Source organism: Bos javanicus, chromosome 2 (genome assembly GCF_032452875.1).
Source record: "Bos javanicus breed banteng chromosome 2, ARS-OSU_banteng_1.0, whole genome shotgun sequence".
Lineage (NCBI taxonomy): Eukaryota > Metazoa > Chordata > Mammalia > Artiodactyla > Bovidae > Bos > Bos javanicus.
Genome location: NC_083869.1, coordinates 86021505 through 86046082, shown reverse-complemented (window position 1 = coordinate 86046082; position 24578 = coordinate 86021505). Strand labels below are relative to the sequence as shown.

At 35.3% G+C, this 24578-nt stretch overlaps 1 protein-coding gene across 7 annotated transcripts in view; it reads left to right on the top strand.

The window, feature by feature from the left end:
• SF3B1 (splicing factor 3b subunit 1) overlaps nucleotides 1-24578 on the top strand; it is a 60866-nt gene that overhangs the window by 32998 nt on the left and 3290 nt on the right. Inside the window, exons 3-24 of one of the 7 annotated variants that reach the window (XM_061380607.1) lie at nucleotides 1576-1742; nucleotides 3372-3476; nucleotides 3833-3947; nucleotides 5790-5869; nucleotides 6917-7087; nucleotides 10557-10794; nucleotides 12034-12246; nucleotides 12498-12619; nucleotides 14049-14246; nucleotides 14343-14444; nucleotides 15606-15785; nucleotides 16426-16512; nucleotides 16635-16905; nucleotides 17193-17338; nucleotides 17442-17588; nucleotides 17732-17857; nucleotides 18649-18870; nucleotides 19151-19333; nucleotides 19423-19534; nucleotides 20994-21114; nucleotides 21429-21560; nucleotides 22991-23263. In XM_061380607.1, coding sequence (XP_061236591.1) covers nucleotides 1576-1742; nucleotides 3372-3476; nucleotides 3833-3947; nucleotides 5790-5869; nucleotides 6917-7087; nucleotides 10557-10794; nucleotides 12034-12246; nucleotides 12498-12619; nucleotides 14049-14246; nucleotides 14343-14444; nucleotides 15606-15785; nucleotides 16426-16512; nucleotides 16635-16905; nucleotides 17193-17338; nucleotides 17442-17588; nucleotides 17732-17857; nucleotides 18649-18870; nucleotides 19151-19333; nucleotides 19423-19534; nucleotides 20994-21114; nucleotides 21429-21560; nucleotides 22991-23263 — 3511 coding nt within the window. Of the gene's footprint in view, nucleotides 1-1575; nucleotides 1743-3371; nucleotides 3477-3832; nucleotides 3948-4004; nucleotides 5870-6916; nucleotides 7088-10501; nucleotides 10795-12033; nucleotides 12247-12497; nucleotides 12620-14048; nucleotides 14247-14342; nucleotides 14445-15605; nucleotides 15786-16425; nucleotides 16513-16634; nucleotides 16906-17192; nucleotides 17339-17441; nucleotides 17589-17731; nucleotides 17858-18648; nucleotides 18871-19150; nucleotides 19334-19422; nucleotides 19535-20526; nucleotides 20597-20993; nucleotides 21115-21428; nucleotides 21561-22990; nucleotides 23264-24578 lie in introns of those variants that run through there. The other 6 variants (XM_061380627.1, XM_061380632.1, XM_061380617.1 and 3 more) reach the window with 6 other exon arrangements.

The following is a 24578-nucleotide window of genomic DNA, read 5'->3' as shown; positions in this document are numbered from 1 at the left end:
GATATTTCTGTTTGTGGTTAATTGTGATGGAGGCCGTTGGCTGCCTGGGCTCCTGTAACAGTTTTGAGGGGAGAAATGCAGGAAAAACAAGTGGGGGTGGTAGTGCTCTGATACACTATAAGAGATTCGTTTACAAACTGGGGCTGCTAATTTCAGTATTAACTCTATTGCCTTATTTTGAGTTTCTGAGACTTGCTCCCGTACGCTGTGCCTTGGATTAGATAATGTTATTGCATTTTCTACTTTAAACCACACACATCTTGAAGACTTAGAGAGGGTTTTCTCCCTTAGCTGGGGGTGGGGGTTAGGCATTTATTTGTACCACTTGAATTTTTTCCTTTTGATGCTTGCAAACTAATAAATGAGTGTTTCAGAAGTGCCTAGTATCAAAGGACTAGTTCAGTTGAAGGTAATGAGCTAGCAAGAAATGCCTGTTTGTGAGGTCACAGATCGCTGGCAGTGGAAACGCTTTTTTCTTTACACACCTATAGATTATTAAGATTATTAAAATGAAACATCAGTTTGTAATTTAAAGTTACCTGGTGTCAGGAAAGACTTTGAAAAAAGGTTGGAAGTCTAGTCTGTATTTAAAGGAGACTGAAGAGACATGACTATATGCAGTGTGTGGTTCTTGATAGGATCAGGAAACAAGAGAACATGTTACTAGGATGTGAAGGATGTTACTAGGATGATTGGGAAATTACCATGATTTAGATAATTGATGGAGATGTGAAATTAGATTATAAGATGATGAGTTAAAAATTAGCAAAGCAGTTAAGAGTTGATACTTCATTCACCACATGTGCATCTTCTGAATGTCAGACCTATGGATAGACACAGTGCTTGGGGGACTCATTGAATGCTTAAGTGTTTCATGCTCATTATGTCATTTAATCCTTAAAACGAAACTCTCTGTTGTAGGAAACTGAGACACATAGATCAGTGTATTAGTAGGTAAAGAGCCTTTAAGGCATACATTTTTAATTTAAAGCTCAGACTGTAAGTCATAAATCTAATGTGATGGTGGTTGCAGCCAAACTGTAGGGCTCTGTATTACATGCTTAAGAATTTAGATTTTATCCTTTGTTATTGTACTATTGAAGATGTTTAGGTTTTTACCTCGGAACTTGTTAGGAATGCAGAAACTTGGGTCTGATCTAGGCCTTTTGCATTCTAACAAAATCAGAACACACAGACGATTTGTTGCACATTTGAGTTTGAGACCCACTCTCTACAGTACTGTTTTTACCTTTCTAGTAGTGTTTAAATAATCTTAAGTGTTGTTCTTGCTCCCTAATCAATGTCACCAGGATTCTTGCAGTTGGGAAAGGTTAAAATTTAATGGTAGTTTAATAAACTTTGGCAAGCTGTTTTTAATGTAAGAGTAACTTGTAGTTGATAAAATAGGATTTCTTTTGTGTGCATAAGTACCTTCTGTTGAGGTGGAGATATTTTAAATTTATTAAAAATCAATACTTTTTATGGTTATTTTGATAATACCCAGTAGAGAAATGTATTATGTTGAGTGCTGTTTGGAAAATGAGACTAAGAAAATCTGTGTTTATTTTCTTACAGATATTGAAGCACAGATCCGAGAAATTCAAGGCAAGAAGGCAGCTCTTGATGAAGCTCAAGGAGTGGGCCTTGATTCTACGGGTTATTATGACCAGGAAATTTACGGTGGAAGTGACAGCAGGTTTGCTGGATATGTGACATCAATTGCTGCAACTGAACTTGAAGATGTAAGTTTCATAGTATAGCATTTTTTTGTTGGAGAGCAAGAAATATAAATTTTCTGGTTGGAGTCATCTGGTTTAATCTCAGAAGACATTTTGGAGATTGAGAAATCTTTTCTTTGGGAGGCTAAAACTGTTGAAGGTGTCTTTCTCTTCTAAGACTTCTGGAAGTGCTCAGTTCTGACTCTTATTTTAAAACTAGTTTATTTAGCAAAGCACCTGGAAATCATTAACCATTGTAAAAGTAACCTACTGAGTTATTGTTACCTACTGAGCTCTATCTGGAGGAGCCTTGTAAGAAGTGATTTCATTGTAAATGGCTTGTGACCTCTGATATTTGCTTGATACTGTTTTTTTCTCCCTTGGTATCTTAATATGAATGAACTGTTTCTTGGTACTGACATTAATGGGCTTTTTCGAGCCTGTTTTAGTTAACTCTGAAGGATGATTATCTCTCATTTTGAAACACATCTCTTAAAGTATTTTCATATATTCCACAGAGCTTATATCTTGTCAGACCATCCCAAACATCCAAATTTGGTGAATAGCTTATCACTTTTGTGTGATTCAGTAACCTGTGTATATAGATTGTGAAACTTATTGTTTTTATGAAATTCAAGCCATATTTTATTTTATAGTTAGCACCTTTTTTAAAGAAAAATTTTTAAGTGCCAAAGCAAAGTTTGTAGAAGCCAGTCAGGCCTCTTTGCATATCATACCTTAATGGTAAGAGGCAGTAATGGCTCTGTGTTCCAAAAGCTGACTAGGAAATTGTTTTTTCAGTTTTAAATAAAATAAGTGACGTGTTAAGATCTTCTTGAGATCTCCCTGTTGTGGCACTTCTTACATTAGTAAAATAATAATATAACATTATTCTGTCTAAACACAGTAATACTATTAGGGAAATACCTTTAAAATTAATTACATTTTACTTTTTTCTGTGGTTAAACCATGTTTTTTAAAAAAGAGTTAGACCAGGAAACTGGAGAATTCTAAAGAAGCTGTTTGTAGTTTCCAAATCTGAAAAACAAATTTAATCATGCCCACTGAGAGTCCCTTGGACTGCAAGGAGATCCAACCAGTCCATTCTGAAGGAGATCAGCCCTGGGATTTCTTGGGAAGGAATGATGCTAAAGCTGAAACTCCAGTACTTTGGCCACCTCATGTGAAGAGTTGACTTATTGGAAAAGACTCTGATGCTGGGACGGATTGGGGGCAGGAGGAGAAAGGGATGACAGGATGAGATGGCTGGATGGCATCACCGACTCGATGGATGTGAGTCTGAGTGAACTCTGGGAGTTGGTGATGGACAGGGAGGCCTGGCGTGCTGCGATTCATGGGGTCGCAAAGAGTTGGACACGACTGAGCGACTGAACTGAAGTGAGAAAAATGAAATGCTCACATTTTTCTAGTCCATATATAACTTTGACTTCCACAGAAAGCAGTCCTTATTGAATCTTTTTAAGAGTGTAGAAAACTATATTTAATTGTTTTAATAGTTTTTTGAGTTGAACAGAAAACCCAAGTGTTAACAAGTTTTATCATACTGTATTTTGATTTCATATTGAATCTCTATGTACTTTCTAGTTTCTAAGTTCTGACATTTCTTGGTTTTGGGGGGGCATTCCATTGCAGGATGACGATGACTACTCATCATCTACAAGTTTGCTTGGTCAGAAGAAGCCAGGATATCATGCCCCTGTGGCATTGCTTAATGATATACCACAGTCAACAGAACAGGTAACTTAAAGATTAAACCAGAGTTTATTAGGATAAAGAAAACTGAATGTCTCAACTCCCGGGGAAACTCATTTATTTTATGAGTCAAGTTAATATTTTGAGGAGAGTTGATTTGAGAAAATTAGAAGTAGTTAGGTTATAAAGGTGATAATTTCATGAATGGGATTGAGGGGATTGAACTATGGAAATTTCTCATATGCCTTACTTTCTCATAATAGCATTTATGTGAGTATTGATACAGAATATTAGTAGGCATTTATTAAGCATTTTTATGTTTTATAATGTTCTGACTTTTGTTTGTGATTTTGTTTGGTTATTTAATAAGTGAATATTAAGTGAGACATACCTCTTTTCAGTATGATCCATTTGCTGAGCATAGACCTCCGAAGATTGCAGATCGGGAAGATGAATACAAAAAGCACAGGCGGACCATGATAATTTCCCCTGAGCGTCTTGATCCTTTTGCAGATGGTAATTCTTTCCCACTTTTCTATAAGTATTCAGAAATTTATTTGTGTTAAGTTGTCTTTAGCCCTTTGATTTTTTTTGGCATGCTTATGAATTTGCTTTTCTTTTTTAAAATCCCCCTTACTATAGATTTGTGTAGATTTGGTTGAAGTCACAGATGCCATATTCTTCATCTTTATAATGCCAGTTTTCTTTCCAGGTAGAAGGACAAGAAACTAATGAGCCCATGCCATAGAAACGCAAAGGGTTAAAGGTTTTTCTTTTACTTTTGTTTTTGGGTACGCTTTCTTTACTTTGAACAAATGTGTTTTTCTGCTCAAGATACTTTCAAATTATTGAAAGTTTTCATCCCAAATCTAGATTTTTAGGATTGTTAACTTTTGAGAAACTGTTTCCACATTAGAGCTCCCCCCATGTTGCTCTAAATATAGTTTAATAAATGCACCTACTTTGCTCTAAGCAAACTTAAAGTTAAAACAGAAGTATGTATACAAAGACTTTGATATTTTTAATAGTTGGAGTCTGTTTTGCTGATTTTAGTGTGCAGGTCAGCACAAGGGGCATAGTGAGCCTGATGGATGCTTTCCTCAGGTGAGTGAGTTTCAAAATCAAAATTAGGTGCCTGTTTTTTAAAATTAGATTCTGCTGCAGGTTTATAAATTAGACTTTCAGCCTGCATGAATTAGTAGGGATATTCTTTTTTTACTTGCATAATTGTAATTGATTTAAACATGTATGTCAGAATTCACAGGCCCATACTAACTGTCCTTAATTTCTTTCCTACAGCAGTACTGCTATATGCCAGTCCTGTCTGCATTCTTAAGGGTGCAGTTCAACACATCCTCTCTAGATTATGGTGAAAAAGTATTCCAAAGGAAGTCTTATCAGAGCTAGTGTCAGAAAGAATGACACTATCAATTGGGCATGATCTTCAGCATAGGAAATGTCTTAGAATTTTATTATATTTTCCTAAATTATGATGCTATACTACTTGTATAGCTAATTATCACATTTCTAAAACATCGTGTGCCTCTGTGAATCTTGTATTGTTTCATTTGGGCTTCTTTAAGATATTTCAAAGTTTGAAAAGCAAATACTGAAACTTTAACCAAGAGACTAACACATCTCTTTGTACACCACTTTTTTTCTATATGCATCATAATAACTGGTAGAAGTAATATATTTTAAGTAATATGTTTCCAGTTGTTATTTATACTTCCTAAGAAGATAAAAATATGTTTCTGGGTCAACAAAACATGGAAAGCCCATGAAGCCCTTTTTAGTAACATGACATCAGAATAAGATTAGAGGTATATTTTTTAAAGTCAGATTTTCTAAACTATAACTGTTGTAGAACATTGTATGAAGAACTTATCTAGTCGTAGTTACTTGTAGTCAGGATTTTAACAGCTTGCAACAGGTAATGTTTTGAATATAAATATCTTTCCAAAGTGTTACTAATGGTAAAGAGATAATTTTCTAGGCTTCTATTCTGCTGCTTGAAGTCAGAACTGCTGATGGAGACAAAGGCACGAAAGTGTACGTATTCCGGATTAGCAACCCAGGAACCCATCACTTCTGAAGACACTAAACTGTGCTGTCATTTTGTTTTTATATGCATTAAAATCTTTGTTTTAAACTGCTGTAGATATGTTTGTGTTCAAACAGGTTAAATTGATCAGCAAACTCAATAAAAAGTAAGATGTATAATTATTAAAGTTTTTCATCAAAAAATAAATTAAAGATTATGGAATAATGTAATATTAGAGCAGGGCAGATAAATCAATTGAACCTAATTATCTTTTATTTATTGTACTCTTGTCCTGTTGCTGTTCTTTTCTGCAGGAGGGAAGACCCCTGATCCTAAAATGAATGCTAGGACTTACATGGATGTAATGCGAGAACAGCATTTAACTAAAGAAGAGGTCTGTAAACCTGCTTTTTATTTTCATGGTGTTGGAAGAATGTAAAAGAAGTTGAGATTGACAGACTTTTATATTTCCTTTTTTATTTGCTGCACAAATATTGCTTGCTTTATTACTGTTACTGTTAATAAAAATTAAGTTGAGAAAGAACCTTATGCAGAATTCTGCTGCTGCGGCTAAGTCGCTTCAGTCGTGTCCGACTCTGTGCGACCCCATAGACGGCAGCCCACCAGGCTTCCCCGTCCTTGGGATACTCAGGCAAGAACACTGGAGTGGGTTGCCCTTTCCTTCTCCAATATATGTGTACACATATATATTTTATAGAGGACATATCTGTGGGGGCTATTAACGGTATGTCCCTGAAGTCACTGTGTAAGGGAAAAGTCAAATAGTGAAATCATTTTTTTGAAAAGCCTCTTATTCCACAAAATTCAGTTTGAATATGTGTGGAAATTCAGTTTGAATATTCTGATGAGTTCCTGCTGGCCTGCAGAGATTGCTCTGTTTTAATACTTAGTCTTTGTAATTTTATTATGAATATATAATAGATTTTGGGGTTGTAGAATTCCATATATCTAATGGAGTTATAGAACTCCACTTTAAAATCACAGGGTAAATTAAATGTATCTTTGTTGTGACTATACTATATATAATACTTCATAGTTACAATAAAATTTTGAAAATTTATCACTCTCCCAACTTAATAGTCTTAATTGCTATTTTTATAAGTTTTACTTGAAGTGTTTTTCAGTGGAAGCATTTTGGTTTGCTACCATTGACTGAAGATTTTACTTCATTAACTATATTTAAAGCAGTGCTCTCTATGTAATACGTTCCATATTTGCTCATCTATTATATAAAAAGACAGTGTATAAAGCTTGAAAATACAGGAAAGAGAGGTAAAATAAGGAATGGAAATACCAGTAGCATAGAAAGGAGAATGAGTGAAGAATAAAATGGTGTTAGGTAGAAATAACTGTACTAACGGCATGAAAATATATTGAAAGTGTTTTAAAGATGCTCACTGTTTATTTGTGTATTTTTCAGAGAGAAATTAGGCAACAGCTAGCAGAAAAAGCTAAGGCTGGAGAATTAAAAGTCGTCAATGGAGCAGCAGCATCCCAGCCTCCCTCAAAACGGAAACGACGTTGGGATCAAACAGCTGATCAGACTCCTGGTGCCACTCCAAAAAAGCTATCAAGTTGGGATCAAGCAGAGGTAATTTCTTTTTATTTTTTATTGTTACTATTTTTAATTTATTTCTCTCATGGAATATATTGGTCTGCTTTTGTTGCCTTAACAAGATAACCTCAGACTGGGTAGCTTAAACAAGAGGCATTTATTTTCTCACAGTTCTAGGGGCTTGAAGATCAAGGTGCCAGCAGGGTTAGTACCTAGTAAGAGCTCTCCTCCTGACTTGCAGATGTCTGCTTTCTTGCTGTGTCCTCATGTGGCCTTTGCACACGTGGAAGAGCGAGGGAGCTCTGGTGTCTCTTCTCTGCCTGTAGCGACACCAGTCCTGTCAGGTTAGGGTTCAACCTTGTGACCTCATTTAACCTAATTACCTCACTCAAGGTTCAGTCTCCAAGTACAGTTAGAGCAAGGATAAGGGCTTCAACATGACTTCTGTGGCAAACAGTTCTATTTATAACTTGTAACGGGATGTTCGTTTTGAAATATTAAATACAGATAATGGAAGTACGTCACATTATATGGAGGTTGAGTATAACATAGCGGTCCTCTTCATTTTCTAGATGGATGATTTTAAGTCTGACTACAGGTGTCATATATACACACTACTACTACATTTTCTTTGTCAGTTTATTTTCCTAGAAACTTTTTTTTGGTGGTAAAATATACAATTTGCCATTTTATCCATTTTTAAGTGTACAATTTAATGATATTGATTACTCTTAAAATGTTGTACAAGAACCACCATGATTTATATTCCGAAACTTTTTCATCACTCAGACAAACTGATCATTAAGCAATGGCTCTATTCCCCTTCCCTTCAAATGACTTCCTTATGTTCTGTGAAGCTGTACCTCCTTAGCTGCTGCTTTTTAGTTTGTGACTTTGATTTCTATTTCTCTCCCATCCCAAATAGGAACAATTAAAAAGATAAAAGTATAAATGTTCCCACTGTGAAATCTGCTGGTATGCCTGTATATGTTCTCATCTACTCTGCTTTTCCATCTTTTATAATGTGGACTGTTAGTACAAATTGACTGTGTACAGCTTAACCCGTCTGTTTATGTACCATTTCCCATCTCTTATTACTCAAGGACTCTAATGTAGCATCAGTTTTTTTCTCTGTACTCTAGGTTATTATCATCAACAAACACATTTTCCTGATCTTTATCTTTTAAAAAAAAACAAAAAAAACTGCAAGAAATCATCTCTTGATCTTCACATCCCCTTCCAGCTACCATCCATTTCTTTCTCTTTTTATAATACTCCTCTTAGTGGCTACTACTTTTTAGTCTTGTTTGCTGTATCATCCTCAGCTTCCATAAATTTAGTGTACTCTAATGCTCAATCCTCAGATCTCTTTTCAGTCTAAATTAACTCTAGGATCTTGCTCCTGTCTTTACATATTATCTTTGTAAGACAACTCCCAAATTTACAAATCCATCTTTATTTCTCTGTTCCTCAGACCCAACACATTTACCTTGATGTGTATTTGATTGGCATCTCAAAATCAGTATTTCTAAAATAAAATTGATTTTCCATATTCACTCTTTCCATCCTGCTCCCATGTATACTGGCTCAAACCAAACCCTTCAGGGTCATCGTATATTCCTTTTATTCTTTAATCTGACATCCTATCCAAAATAAATTTTCTTGGCCCAACTTTTAAATATATTCAGAATCTAGCCACTTTACATGGTATCTGTCCCCTCTACCCTAGTCTAAGTCACTGTCCACTCTAGCATAGGCTACTGCAGATTTATTTACAAATGAGGAAAAGCATGTCAGACCATGGCAGTGTTTTTCCAAACTCAGAACTGAGTTCTAAACCTAACACGTAATTTCCAACGAATTTAGTTTAAGGTAGATCTTGAGGACTTCCCATTTGCTTGCTGATACATGAGAGGACTTGACTCTGCAGAGAAATATTACTAAGTTAAATTCTGTGGTTGGCATCTGGTGTAAATTTTTAGAACTGAGAAAAAGAAACTTGTCTTGTATCTCTTCAACAGAAAAGAAGACCCAAAAGTTGATGTCTGTTTTATAAAAACTAGAGATTCAGACCATATTTTCTTTCATGTTTCTCATTTAACACAATTCTATTCTAATCATGTCTGTAGGAATTACAGTGGATAGTAGGAAGAATTTTTTCCTACCTGATTGAGCAGGAAGAGCAGTTGAGCAAAAAGATATTTTTTAACAGTTTATGTGCCTTGTTATTGTTCAGTGTTGTTCAGTCACTAAGTTGAGTCTGACCCTTCGCGACCCCATGGACTTCAGCACCCCAGGCTTCCATGTTCTTCACTATCTCCTGAAGTTTGCTCAGATTCATGTCCATTGAGGTGGTAATGTCATCTAACCATCTCATCATCTGTTGCCCCCTTCTCCTTCCCTCCCCTCAGTCTTTCCGAGCCAGCATCAGAGTCTTTTCCAGTAAGTCAACTCTTCACATCAGGTTACCAAAGGATTAGAACTTCAGCATCAGTCCTTCCAATGAATATTCAGGGTTGATTTCCTTTAGGATTAACTGGTTTAATCTCCTTGCAGTGCAAGGGACTCAAGAGTCTTCTCCAGCACCACAATTCGAAAGCATCAATTCTTGGGCGCTCAGCCTTCTTTATGGTCCAACTGTATATATGCTTTACTCACCTAATTAAGAATTTATTAACCCTGATTAATATATAGAATCTTTTGAAAGAAAAAAATACTGATTCTTATTTGCAAACATAAAGCTAAATAGAACTCTTGGGTGGAGCATCCAACTTTAAAAGAAATACGTAAAAATATACTACAAAACTTATAGAATTATTTAAATACAAATTTTGTTTCTACTGCTTGACCTGCCGTTTTTGATATGATATTGTCTGCATTATGGAGGTTATTTTGCTGTCACACTGTCTGATGCCCTGTATCGCTCACTGCTTGTCTTTATTTGAACTACCATGGAACTTTTGATTAAGTCAGCTTCTAATTTTTTGTTTTCATTAATCTTGAGAGTAATATAAAGATTGTAAATATAAACTCATTTCAAGGATTTGAAATTATGTGGCAGTATCAAGTTATAATTACTCAAGTGATTCAAAACATGGTTAAATTAATTAAACACATAAAATCAAAAAAAAATTCAAAAATATTCTTAGTGGGAAATTTGGTGCTCACATTTCAAAGCCCCAGATTTATAGAACTGAAAGTTTTTGAGATCTCAACAGAGAAACCTTAATGTTTTCCCAAAAGTTACAGAACCATTAGTGGCATAACAAGATTATTACCCAAAATATGTTGTTTTTTTAAGCTAGGGCTTTTTTCAGTGCTTTAAATTAAATCTTTAAATTGTTTTTAGTCATAAACATGTTTGCTTAAAAAGTAGGCATCTTTTAAGCAGAAGGATAATCTACATCTACTCTCTTAATCATGAACTAAAACATTTAATTTTTTTTTAAGTTTTCTAGTTACTTTCATGTGGATGTCTGAAATAAAAATGTTTTACTCTGTTAAGACCCCTGGACATACCCCTTCCTTAAGATGGGATGAAACACCAGGTCGTGCAAAGGGAAGTGAAACTCCTGGAGCAACCCCAGGCTCAAAAATATGGGATCCTACCCCTAGTCACACACCTGCGGGAGCTGCTACTCCTGGACGAGGCGATACACCAGGCCACGCAACACCAGGCCATGGAGGTGCAACTTCCAGTGCTCGTAAAAACAGATGGGATGAGACCCCCAAAACAGAAAGAGGTACTTCTAGTGGAATCTGGGCATGTGTTTGAGTAAAATGTTGATTTGATGAGTGGTATGTCTATGGGTGAAACTCGGTTCTTCTGGTCCTGGATAGACAGATAAATAACCAGATGTTTTCGGGACAGGTTAAGAATTGAGCAGATTATATGTGTAAATCTTTTCCCTTCTTAAAGAGGTTTAAGGATTATTTTAGGAGGAACATTAGTTGTTGCTTAGTCGTTAAGTTGTGTCCCACTCTTTTGTGACTCCATGGACTGTAGCCCTGCCAGGCTCCTCTGTCCATGGGATTTCCCAGGCAAGAATACTGGAGTGGGTTGTGATCTGCAGGGGATCTTCCTGAACCAGGGATGGAACCTGCATCTCCTGCATTGCAGGTGGATTCTTTACTGCTGAGCCATCAGGGCTTCCCAGGAAGAACGTTAGGAGAAAGTAAAGTTTATAGGCCATAACCTATACTATATTATAGTATAATAGCATAAATTATTGTCATGTAATATCATCATCATTGTACATAACATCGTTTGCTATTTTATTAATTTTAAGGGTATGATTTAGTAGCATTAAGTACATTCACGTGTTGTGCAGCCATTATCACTATCATTTCTAGAACTTTTTCATTGCAAATAAAAGCTAAACCCATTAAACAATAACTTGCCATTCTTCCTCATCCCAGCGTTTGGTAACCTCTCATCTACTTTTTGTCTGTGTAAATTTGCCTAAATTTTATTGTTGTTTGTGTGACTTCTCTAAAGCTGTGAGAATAGTTTTTGAAAGTTAAAGATTTAATAGTACATCTGCTATATTAAGAATTTATAAAGAATGTTTAATGGTAGGGCAGAGTGCTTTAACACATAATGTAGGGAATTCTCTGTAGTCCCTGATTAGGACTCAGTGCTTTCACTGCAGGGGCCTGGGTTCAGTCCCTAGTCAGGGACCTGAGATTCCACAAACCACACACCCCTACTTCCTCCTCCCGCATAAACAGTAATGGATAAGAGAAGCAGTATAAAATTGCACATGCAGAGTAATCTCACTCTGGAAAAATGAAAAATGGCTCAAGCTACACAAAAGTGGTTATTTCTGGGTTGTATTATGAGTGATTAAAAAAATTCTTTGCTCCTGTTTCCTTTTCTTGTTTCTGAACTTCATCAGTTTGAGTTTGTTAACTGTTTGAGAATAAACAGTCATTTTTTGACAGTGGTTAAAATTTTAGGCTTATTCACTTTTTCTTTAAAGATACTCCTGGGCATGGAAGTGGATGGGCTGAGACTCCTCGAACAGATCGAGGTGGAGATTCCATTGGTGAAACGCCAACTCCTGGAGCCAGTAAAAGAAAGTCACGTTGGGATGAAACACCAGCTAGTCAGATGGGTGGAAGCACTCCTGTTCTGACCCCTGGAAAGACACCAATTGGCACACCAGCCATGAACATGGCCACCCCTACTCCAGGTAGAAACTTTGTCATTGGAAATAATTTTTCCCCCCTGTTAGTATTTTGAACTTTTTGTTTGTGGTTTTCTGTGTGTTATTAATGCCTATTTTTGGCAAGAATAACGGGACATAAAAGGAAGTCTGAGTTTATAATATAAAAATGAATGTTAGAATTGATCTTAACTGTCTTATATCCAATCCCAAGGACCTATGTGATGATAAAAATCTTGCACTATATAGATTATTACAGAAATTTACTTTTTTGGTAGGTCACATAATGAGTATGACTCCTGAGCAGCTTCAGGCTTGGCGGTGGGAGCGAGAAATTGATGAGCGAAATCGCCCGTTGTCTGATGAAGAATTAGATGCTATGTTCCCAGAAGGATATAAGGTAATAACAACATGAATCTGGTTTTTAGAATGTGGATTTGGTGGGGAGGGGTGCACCATGAGGTTTGCAGGATATCAATTCCCAATCATTCTGGGGCAGAGGATTGATCCTTGGCCCTGGCAATGAAAGTGACGAGTCCTAACCATTGGACCACCAGGGAATTGCCTGGTTTTTGTTTTAAATATTCTTTGAAAATATTAACTGGTAAAGTTTGCATTGGTCTTGCCCAAATTTACTACTCTGTTTCATTCTTGAGATATTTCCAAGTGTGTTTCATTTCCACATTATATCATGGTTATTTTACTTGATGTCTCACAAGATCCTGTGTATTTAGTTCATGGATTGCCAGTGAACACAAAGAATGTTCTTACTTTACCATAGCAACTTGAAGTTTACTTTGAAGTATAAAATTTTGTAGGTACCTCTGACTCTAGGACCTTTCGATGGTCTAAACGTGGTCATATAGCTATAATCAGGGCTGGAACCTAAGTAATTTGATGGCCTTTACTGGGCCTTTTCTGCCAATGTCTATTGCTTCTTAACAGTTTTATGTATTTTCCCCTCTCCCCTCATTAGGTTTGTACTAGAGTATTTGTTTTTAAGTATGCATGAATTAACTACTTTATAACTTTTTGTAATCTTGGGTGGGGAAGGTCCCCTGGAGAAGGAAATGGCAACCCTCTCCAGTATTCTTGCCTGGAGAATCCCATGGATGGAGGAAGCCTGGTGCAGTACAGTCCATGGGGTCACAAAGAGTCGAACACGACTTAGTGACTAAATCACTACAAATGTCCATGTAATACTGTGGGTATAGTCACTCTCCATCCTACTGTTGACTGCCTTGAGTGTCTGTCTCAATTACATTCATTGATTCCTTTATAAGTAGAAGGGGAAAATCCTCCTTTGTGAATATTGAGTGAATTTTTTGATTTTAGTTAAATGGTGTGTATTTATAGGGCTTTGCTCAACATTTTGGATTTTTTTGCACTCATTTTTGTACAGTCTTAAAAGAGATTTGCTTTTGTAGCAGAGATTTACATGAATTTTAAATTTTTTATTATTTTAATATAATCTTTTATGCATTCTGTGCACTATGTGAGCTTATTTGCATTTATGTGATACTGGTTCACCAATATGTTTATATAGTCTAATGTTTGAAAGTGATCAGAATTTTGTAAGCCTTCTTCAGGTATTGCATCATTTCCCCACACTTCTAATACACTTAATCTAAATTTAAATTTGATGAGAAAGAGTAATACTTGTTATATATTTTAAACATACAATTAAAATAGAAAAATGAGATTGATGTTAATTGATGTTAATTCTTGCCTCTAAGCAGAAAGCTTCTTACGTGCACATATTACTCATTTTTGTTATCATTTACTATATAAAGCTAAGAAAGTCCTAAATTGTCTTTTAACTGTATTAGGTACTTCCCCCTCCAGCTGGCTATGTTCCTATTCGAACTCCAGCTCGAAAGCTGACAGCAACTCCAACACCTTTGGGTGGTATGACAGGTTTCCACATGCAAACAGAAGATAGAACTATGAAAAACGTTAATGACCAACCATCTGGAAATCTTCCATTTTTAAAACCTGATGATATTCAGTACTTTGATAAACTTTTGGTAAGTGATAATAATAGATATAAGATACTAACTCTTTAGCAGTTACAAGTCATTATATCTCCACTAACCTTTAAATTTTTTACTTTTTACTGTTAGGTTGATGTCGATGAATCAACTCTTAGTCCAGAAGAGCAAAAAGAGAGAAAAATAATGAAGTTGCTTTTAAAAATTAAGAATGGAACACCTCCTATGAGAAAGGTAAGTACCAGTTTGTTAAATCATCATGTTCATTATAATCTTAGAGATTCTCCATTTTATCCTCAAAGCCTTTAAAACATGCTGAAAATAAGGGAATTAGTAGAATTATGTGGGAAATTAGTATCATGTGGTTTGAAAATGGTTCTTTAGGAGACGTTTAGGAGTTTTAGCTTATACTCTTGTGACTCTATTAAATTACCCTTTTTTTAATATATTTTTTCAATTTTTTTTAGTGAAGGTATAGTTGATTTACAGTGTTGTGCTAATCTCTGCTGTACAGCAAAGTGACTCAGTTCGTGTATATATTCTTTTTTAATGTTCTTTTCCATTATGGTTTATCACAGGATATTGAGTATGGTTTCCTGTGCTATACACAAGGACCTTGTTTTCTATCCATTCTAAATGTAATGGTTTGCATTCTACCAACCCCAAACTCTCAGTCCATCCCGCCGGCCCACAAACCACAAGTCTGTTTTTTGTGTCTGTTTTGTTGATAGGTTCATTTGTGTTGTATTTTAGATTCCACCTTTAAGTGATATTGTATGCTATTTGTCTTTCTCTTTCTGACTTACCTCAGTAATAATCTTTAGTTGCATCCATGTTGTTGAAAATTACATTATTTGGTTCTTTTTTATGGATGAGTACTATTCTATTGTATACATGTGCCATATCTATCCATTTATCTGTCAGTGAACATTTAGGTGGTTTCCACAGCTTGGCTAATGTGAATAGAGCTGCTGTGCACATAGGTGGTGTATGTATCTTTTTGAATTAGAGTTTTGTCTGGATATATGCCCAGGAGTGGGATGCTGGATCGTATGATAATTCTATTTTTAGTTTTCTGAGGAACCGCCATACTGTTTTCACAATGGCTTCACCAGCTTAAATTCCCACCAACAGTGTAAGAAGGTTCCCTTTTCTTCACACCTTCTCTAGCACCGTTACTCTGTTTGAATTATCTGAAAACATTGTTTAAGCCTTTATCACAGGAGTTCAAACTTCAGAGTAATTTTAATGGGAATGAACACGTACTTCTGTATGTAAAATATCCGTTTGACATTTACGCTAAAATATTCAGTTACAGAAAACCATGGAGTAATTATTTTGCTCCCATTCAAAACGCTTATAATCAAGAAACCTACCTTTTACTCTTTCTTCCAGGCTGCATTGCGTCAGATTACTGATAAAGCTCGTGAATTTGGAGCTGGTCCTTTGTTTAATCAGATTCTTCCTCTGCTGATGTCACCTACACTTGAGGATCAAGAGCGTCATTTACTTGTGAAAGTTATTGATAGAATATTATACAAACTTGACGACTTAGTTCGACCATATGTACACAAGGTTTGTTCTCCAGTTGTGTTTCTAGTGACTTGATATATTTTGATACAAAAAGAATTCATTTTTTTTTACCAACTTATCAATAGATGTATTTGTGAAATGTAAAAATTCTTAAAAAGTAACAAGATGCTATACATTTACAATAAAAAAGGGAAACTTCAGCTCCTTTTAAAGAATACTCAGTTAGCCATTGTTAACATTTACATACCCTGGGACCTTTTTCTTTGCACGTAGATACATAGACAAATACATGTGTAAATAGATGTAACTTTTGGCCATCCTATATAATGGGTTCATAGTACTCATTTTAAATTTGCTTTTATTGATATTAGGATATGAAAATGTATGTTTCTGTATCATAGCCATTTAGTACTAAGAACCATCTTTTTGCTGATGGTAATTATGGCTTAGAATTGTAAAATGCAGATAGGGGTATGTGTGTATATTGTATTTAATTATTTTTGTATTACCATTTCTCCCAAATACTGATTTTTATGTTGGGTTTAAAGTTGTGTGATTAAAATTATTAATTTGTCCCTTAATTAACACAGTCCTAGAAATTAAAAATTTCCTTATATGTACTCTGTTACATGAGCATTGCATCAGTAACTGGTGTGAAAATGTAGCTCCTTCTCTTTTTCAGATCCTAGTGGTCATTGAACCATTGTTGATTGATGAAGATTACTACGCTCGAGTGGAAGGCAGAGAGATTATTTCTAATTTGGCAAAGGTATTTATATTTCTGGAAAACAAAGTTTTATATTTGTTGATAGGACTATTCAATTTTAGAACAAAATGATTAAAGGTTAATGTTATCAACTCATTATTATCATTTTTTTCTTAAACTTTCAGGCTGCTGGACTGGCTACTATGATCTCTACCATGAGACCTGATATAGATAATATGGATGAGTATGTCCGTAACACAACAGCTAGAGCTTTTGCTGTTGTAGCCTCTGCTCTGGGCATTCCTTCATTATTGCCTTTCTTAAAAGCTGTGTGCAAAAGCAAGAAGTCCTGGCAAGCGAGACACACTGGTATAAAGATTGTACAGCAGATAGCTATTCTCATGGGCTGTGCCATCTTGCCACATCTCAGAAGTTTAGTTGAAATCATTGAACATGGTAAGTTGTAGGATAACTTTGTTTTCAGACAGGTTTCCTGAAATTTAGGCTACTGATTTTTGGAGAAGTGGAAAGTGACCTACATAAACACCATATAGTTTATGATTTGTAATATTAGCTGCTAATAGGCTGTAGTTCATACTGGCTTTTGCCTAACTTTGTCCAGTGTGAACAGATTCTGCAGTTTGACTAAACGGTTAGATGTATTGCTGGAATCTCAGTAGTACTATCTTAAGTTAAAATTTGGCAGTATTGCTTAGTTGAAACCTGTGTTTGGCTTTCTATAGGTCTTGTGGATGAGCAGCAAAAAGTTCGGACCATTAGTGCTTTGGCCATTGCTGCCTTGGCTGAAGCAGCAACCCCTTATGGTATTGAATCTTTCGATTCTGTGTTAAAGCCTCTATGGAAGGGTATCCGCCAACACAGAGGAAAGGTAAATTCACCAGTTTGGTTGTGTTTTTTATTTCTACTCATTGAAGTTCAAATGACCTAAATCTAATTTACTAAGTATATATATATTTTTTATTTTAAAATAGGGTCTTGCCGCTTTCTTAAAGGCTATTGGCTATCTTATTCCTCTCATGGATGCAGAATATGCCAACTACTATACTAGAGAAGTGATGTTAATTCTTATTCGAGAATTCCAGTCTCCTGATGAAGAAATGAAGAAAATTGTGCTAAAGGTACTTGTTCCAAATTGTTCAATATTTATTCATCTAAATTGGATGTATTTCATTGTTGAAAGAGAATTCTATATCATTAAAAAATATATTTTAGACCAGGACTGTGTTTGCTGCTGCTATTATTATTTTTTTGAACATTTTAGGTGGTAAAGCAGTGTTGTGGAACAGATGGTGTAGAAGCAAACTACATTAAAACAGAGATCCTTCCTCCCTTTTTTAAACACTTTTGGCAACATAGAATGGCTTTGGATAGAAGAAATTACCGACAGGTAAGTTTTTATTGTAAAAAAAAATATTTTCAGAAATTCTTACAATTAATCCATTAGTTTGATTGCATATTACATAAATCATATTTTGCCTTGAGGATCTCATAGCTTGTTTGCTTGATTGTGAAAGAGGATGGATTTTAGTCAGCAAGTCAATTTTCATTTTGAGTTTGCATTCTGGAATAAATAGCCAACTATGAATTGACATTTTTATCTAGTAAGTGAACTCCTTAATCTGGCTTAAATAAAGCATGAATATAATCTTAACCTTAATCCCCTTGACATAGACTCATACTTAATTTTTTTGGCCACCTTTTTCTTAAAAGTTTTATTATTTTTTAAAAAAATTTTTTTGGTTGTGCTGGATCTTCGTTGCTGTTCTTGGACTTTCTCTAGTTGCAGTGAGCAGGGGCTGCTTTTTGTTGCCGTGCATGGGTTTCTCATTGTGATGGCTTCTCTTGTTGTGGAGCTCTGGCTCATGGGTTCTTGGGTTTCAGTAGTTGCAGCACATGGACTCTAAAGCGTGGGCTTAATAATTATGTGCACAGGCTTAGTTGGTCTGGGCATGTGGTATCTTCCCTGGCCAGGGATCAAAGACATGTCCTCTGCATTGGCAGGCAGATTCTTACCCACTGTGCCACCAGGGAAGTCCCATCTTAAAGTTTTAATAGTAGGAGCCAGCTGTTTTCAGCACACTGACTAGCTAAATAGTATCTTTAGAATATTCCATTTTCATAATTTCTCTGTATTTCCTTGGAAAAGCAGTAAATTGATTTTTCCCTCCTCTTTTTTAGTTAGTTGATACTACTGTGGAGTTGGCAAACAAAGTCGGTGCAGCAGAAATTATATCCAGGATTGTGGATGATCTAAAAGATGAAGCTGAACAGTACAGAAAAATGGTTATGGAGACAATTGAGAAAATTATGGGCAACTTGGGAGCAGCAGATATTGATCATAAACTTGAAGAACAACTGATTGATGGTATTCTTTATGCTTTCCAAGAACAGACTACAGAGGTAATGATACTAATTATTATGGCAAGTTGCCATTGGCTCTCATATTTGTAAAAAGTAGTTTCAAGGAAATGTTATCAGTAAAGAATTAATTAAAAAATTTAAATGCCCATATTTATGCAGTTAACTACAAAGAAATGTTCTTCTACATCACATTTTTAGAATAAATTTTTGAAAGCTGAATATTAGTATGTTTTAACTGTTTCGTCACAAACTGAATTCTTGTTCACATTGAATATAGTTTTTAAATTTAACTTGGCCTTTTTTTTTTTCTTTTAATAAGGACTCAGTAATGTTGAACGGCTTTGGTACAGTGGTCAATGCTCTCGGCAAACGAGTCAAACCTTACTTGCCTCAGATCTGTGGTACAGTTTTGTGGCGTTTAAATAACAAATCAGCAAAAGTTAGGCAGCAGGCAGCTGACTTGATCTCTCGAACAGCTGTTGTCATGAAGACTTGTCAAGAGGTAAACTTTTATATCAGATTCTTATTTATTCACCAAAAGAAATAGCATAAACAGTAACATTTGATCTTTTTTTTTTTTTTTTTAAACAGGAAAAATTGATGGGGCATTTGGGTGTTGTTTTGTATGAGTATTTGGGTGAAGAGTACCCTGAAGTTTTGGGCAGCATTCTTGGAGCACTGAAGGCCATTGTAAATGTAATAGGTATGGAATTCGTTGGTTATGGAAGAATTTTTTGTTTTTTGCTTTTTAAAACTTCTTTGGATTTTCTGAAAGTAAAATACAGAATCCTATTTAGGAGTTGAGTGATAATATCTGATACAATTTTTTAACTACTAAAAAATATAGTTAAGTTGGGATGTCACAAGAATCTTACCTCCCAAAACCTATTTATATTTTACTTTAAAAGAGAAAAGAGGGCAAGTTTTAGGACCTGCAAGAGAGGAGCGAATAGTCACAACTCAAAAACTTAAGTCATGGGATAAGAGGGCCCTAAAAATACAGTGTCTCACATGGAATATATAGGAAGGCAATGGTGGGTGGAGAGAACTCTGAAATTTAAAGACTAAATATGATATATTTACTCAACTTGAATTAAATGGTTATGGGAGGTTTTCCTGCTTGCCATTAAGTTCAAGGAATGATAACCAGGGAGAAAAGTGAATCGATCAAATAATCTCATTATTTAAATCCAATACTTTTAAACTACCCTTTCAGCTTTTTACCCAAAGTTAAAACAAGTATATTATAAATTCTTTTGGGTGGAGAATAAAGCTTTTATTCTTTAAAGGCCTTATGATGGAGCAGTAAATATGGTCTTGTGTTTTATTCTTCATTGTAATTGAATAGAACTATTGCAGCCTTGTGCAGAGTTTAGAGGGGCAGAAATAACCTATCAGGAGGTTGAAATAAGCCACTATTTTTCTTGTTTTAGTAAGTGGTTTTTATGCAGTATAGGACGTCTTTGAACCATTGCATTTACATACAAATCACAGTTCAGCCCTGTCCTCTATATTTGGAGATACTTGCTAAAAATCAGTTACTTGGCCACTTGTGGGGCTCTGGTTTGCAGGGAACTATAAACCATATTGTTGGTCAGAGAAACATGGGAAAAGCAATGGAGAGAGAATCAGAGCAAGCAATTCTAGTTAGAACAAGAGCCCCTGCCAGCTGCCTCCTTTTTTCTCTCTTCGTAGGTGTAAATACCATCCAAGTATGCCCTGCATTGCAGGGAGACTGGAGATCTGTTTGTTTTGCAGTTAAAGGGTAAGGGGGCCCTTTCTGGAAAATTTTGCTTTAATTTACATGTCTCCCTCTGGCTTATATTGTTGTGTATGGCCGGAACATAAGCTGTCCCCATATTTAAATGTCAGTGTACAAATACATTTCAGAACTAAATGGAATTTTTTTGTTGTTGAGTATCCATCATTCTTTAAATCACTTCACTAATTTCTTTCATTTTTATACATACATAATCAGAAGTTGTTAATGAAAAGTTAAAAATTCTGCGTTTGGTCAGAATCTGGGGCTTTTTCTTTCCATAGGCAGCTGTAAGTTTGTATTTATGCCTAGTCACATATATTACATTGTTAAGTAAAAGATAAAATGAGCAAAGCATGCAGTTTACATGTTAATTGATAGTGTGTTGACTTCTGTTAAATAGGTATGCATAAGATGACCCCACCAATTAAAGATCTGCTGCCTAGACTCACCCCCATCTTAAAGAATAGGCATGAAAAAGTACAGGAGAATTGTATTGATCTTGTTGGGCGTATTGCTGATAGGTAAGCAGATTACCTAAATATTTTTTAAGTAGTATTGGTTTTCACATTTTTATTCACTTGGCAAATTTTGCTAATGTAAGTATATATGGTCAGGCTAATATTTTCAGTGAAATTTCAGTTTGAATGGTAATGAGGGAGTAGCGGTATATTTTTAAATTTTGCTTTTATTTAAAAATAATCCATCTCTTCTGAACAGTTAACAATTTATATAATGCTTAAAATGAGTTGGTAATCATGTTTTGAGAACTGAATTTTTAAATTTACCTTTTAAAATTTATTGTCACAAACAAATTAAACTTTTATTTTTAAACCAGGGGAGCTGAATATGTGTCTGCAAGAGAATGGATGAGGATTTGCTTTGAACTTTTAGAGCTCTTAAAAGCACACAAAAAAGCTATTCGTAGAGCCACAGTCAATACATTTGGTTATATTGCAAAGGCCATTGGGTGAGTAGTATTTACGTCTTTTTTTTTTTTTTTTTAACTTTGTAATAGACCGATTTAGTGTTAAAAGATGCTTCTGTTTCTGTAAGCTCTTTTAAGGTAAGGTATGAGTAATGCAGTTAAAATAGACTTTAACTAATGACCTTCAATTTTTGAAGTATTTTCTTTCATCTTAAATTGAATTAAAATAGAAGGGTATAAAATTTCATTTGATAACACTTCAGTGTTTGCAGAGAGGGAAACATTTCAGAAGGATTTCAGGTTTTGTTGATTCTTTTTGGTTATTGTTTAAAATATTACGACCAGTTCTTTTTGGATATTGCTAAAACAGTTAACATAGTTCAATTCTCAAGTTAATACTTCATGTGTTTTAAAAATATTTTTCTAGAGTTAATCCACAGACAACTAAAAATTATAACTATTTTGTTAGATAATCTGTGGTTATTTGCTTTCACTCCACCAGAACCAAACTGGAACAGTCATTGCAGAAAATGAGATATTTCATGTACATGTGGCATAAGAAGAAGATATTCTCAAACATAACAAAAGTTGATTATATAATTAGAGTCTCCCCCACCCCTTTTTTGCTAGCTATAGTATATTTTCACTTGTGATGAAATATTTGTGATGAAAGTCAAGCAATTTGCAGTGAATAGCTGTGCTAATCTTTTAGTTCCTGTGTTCCTTTAAATTTGTGGTAAGATAAATCCTTAAAGAAGGAGAATAAATAGCAAAACTAATACAATTTGTAAAGTTTAAAAATAAAATGAAAAAAAATAAATAAATGTGGTAAAGGTGTGTGGGCGGGAAGATAAAAGGGAAACAGATTTTGTATGTTATGGCATGGTAGACCACGTTCTGACCACTCAAAGAATTACTCATATTAAACATGTAATGACGGAGAAGGCAATGGCACCCTACTCCAGTACTCTTGCCTGGAAAATCCCATGGATGGAGGAGCCTGGTGGGCTACAGTCCATGGGGTCGCTAAGAGTCGGACATGACTGAGCGACTTCACTTTCATTTTTCACTCTCATGCATTGGAGAAGGAAATGGCAACCCACTCCAGTGTTCTTGCCTGGAGAATCCCAGGGATGGGGGAGCCTGGTGGGCTGCCGTCTATGGGGTTGCACAGAGTCGGACACGACTGAAGCGACTTTGCAGCAGTAGCAGCAGCAACATGTAATGAAATGAAATTTCATTCAATGAAATGAAATTTCAGGAAATTTATTAAAAACAATTATATTTGAAAATGAATTCATTTGAATATTTTCATTAAAGTGAACATTTTAATTAAAATGAAGTTCTTAAGTAGAAACAATAATGCCATAGCATAAAATTACTGAGTTCCCATCCTTTGATTATTTTTCTTCCCTCTGAAAAAATTTTGACTTGTATACTAACAGTTTGCTGGCACATTTCTTTTTTTCCAGCCCTCATGATGTATTGGCTACACTTCTCAACAACCTAAAAGTTCAAGAAAGGCAGAACAGAGTTTGTACAACTGTGGCCATAGCTATCGTCGCTGAAACATGTTCACCCTTCACAGTACTACCTGCCTTAATGAATGAATACAGAGTTCCTGAACTGAATGTTCAAAATGGAGTGTTAAAGTCACTTTCCTTCTTGTTTGAATATATTGGTGAAATGGGAAAGGACTACATTTATGCTGTAACACCACTACTTGAGGATGCTTTAATGGATAGGTAAGTGACTTGAACTAAGCACAAGAAAATAGTTAAAATAATTCTTTTATTTTAGAACTTACTGAAATAATCATTACATGACCTGCTTATTGTGATGTAGTTAAAGAAGGGACCACTAGCCTGGATTTTTATCAAACTATTAATGTGACTGTTCTCTCCAAATAAGGTATATGATATAGGACTTTTCTTGGTGATCGTATGGTTAAGAATCCACCTGCCACTACAGGGGACATCAGTTCAGTCCCTGGTCTGGGAAGATTCCAGAGCCATGAGGCAACTAAGCCCGTGCACTGCAACAAGAGAAGTCACCACAATTAAGAGAGTAGCCCCTGCTCCCTGCCGGTAGAGAAAGCCCTTGTGCAGCAGCAAAGACCCTGCACAGCCAAGGGGAAAAAAAAAAGATACATGCTATAATGGTTCCCCCAATTTTTTTCCCCAAGTGTGCCCCCTCTTCATTTTAGACCCTTCCCCCCACTTTTTTTTTTGGCCATGTCATGAGGCTTATGAGATCTTACTTGGCTGACCAGGGATTGAACCCTGGCACCAGTAGTAGAAGTGCTGAGTCCTAACAACTGGACCATCAGGAAATTTCCAATCAACTTTTATTTTAAAAATTAAAAAGAAAATGATGAGCATGAGCTTATTGATATAATGAAGAGACCTGATCTTTTTAGCTTTTTGTATGGCAGGTGAAGCAGAGACACTTTTAACTCCTGAACATAGCCTGCCAGAGCCACACTACTGTCACTGCAGGCCCCCAATTATTCAGATGGTGACCCCTGATAAAGTATTGCTGGAGGTGATGGATACAGTCCTAATACCAAGAAACATGACTTTAGTTGGGACATTTACCAAAGAGGAATACGGATTCATTGTAATCTGTGCCTAATAGATTATTATAATAAGAGAAATAAAGATGCTAGTAACTAAGTAGGTTCAGGTGCTTTTTTTTTCCTCTTAAGGTTTAAGAGAAAAAGGTATTTTTTTCTCTTAAATACCTTTAAGGTTCTCTTCCTGGCTTTGAGGGTAAAACTTGTGAACTTGTTTTTATACCTATCATAGACCTTTTATCTGATACTTGTTCTCAGTTGAATAAATTGTAATAAATAAATCAATGATTTGTCATAAAGTCAGTCAAAACATGGGAGGTGATAAAAGTTCTTTTTTCTGGGTTTCAAAAAATTATTAGTCCTTCTCTTCCTTTCCCCAAGTTGAATTCTTGAATGAATCTTTTTAAAAAACCACAAGGGAAGGGATTTAATCTCATTTTAATTATTTACTGTATACAGTATTAAATTACTTTCAAAGATTTTAA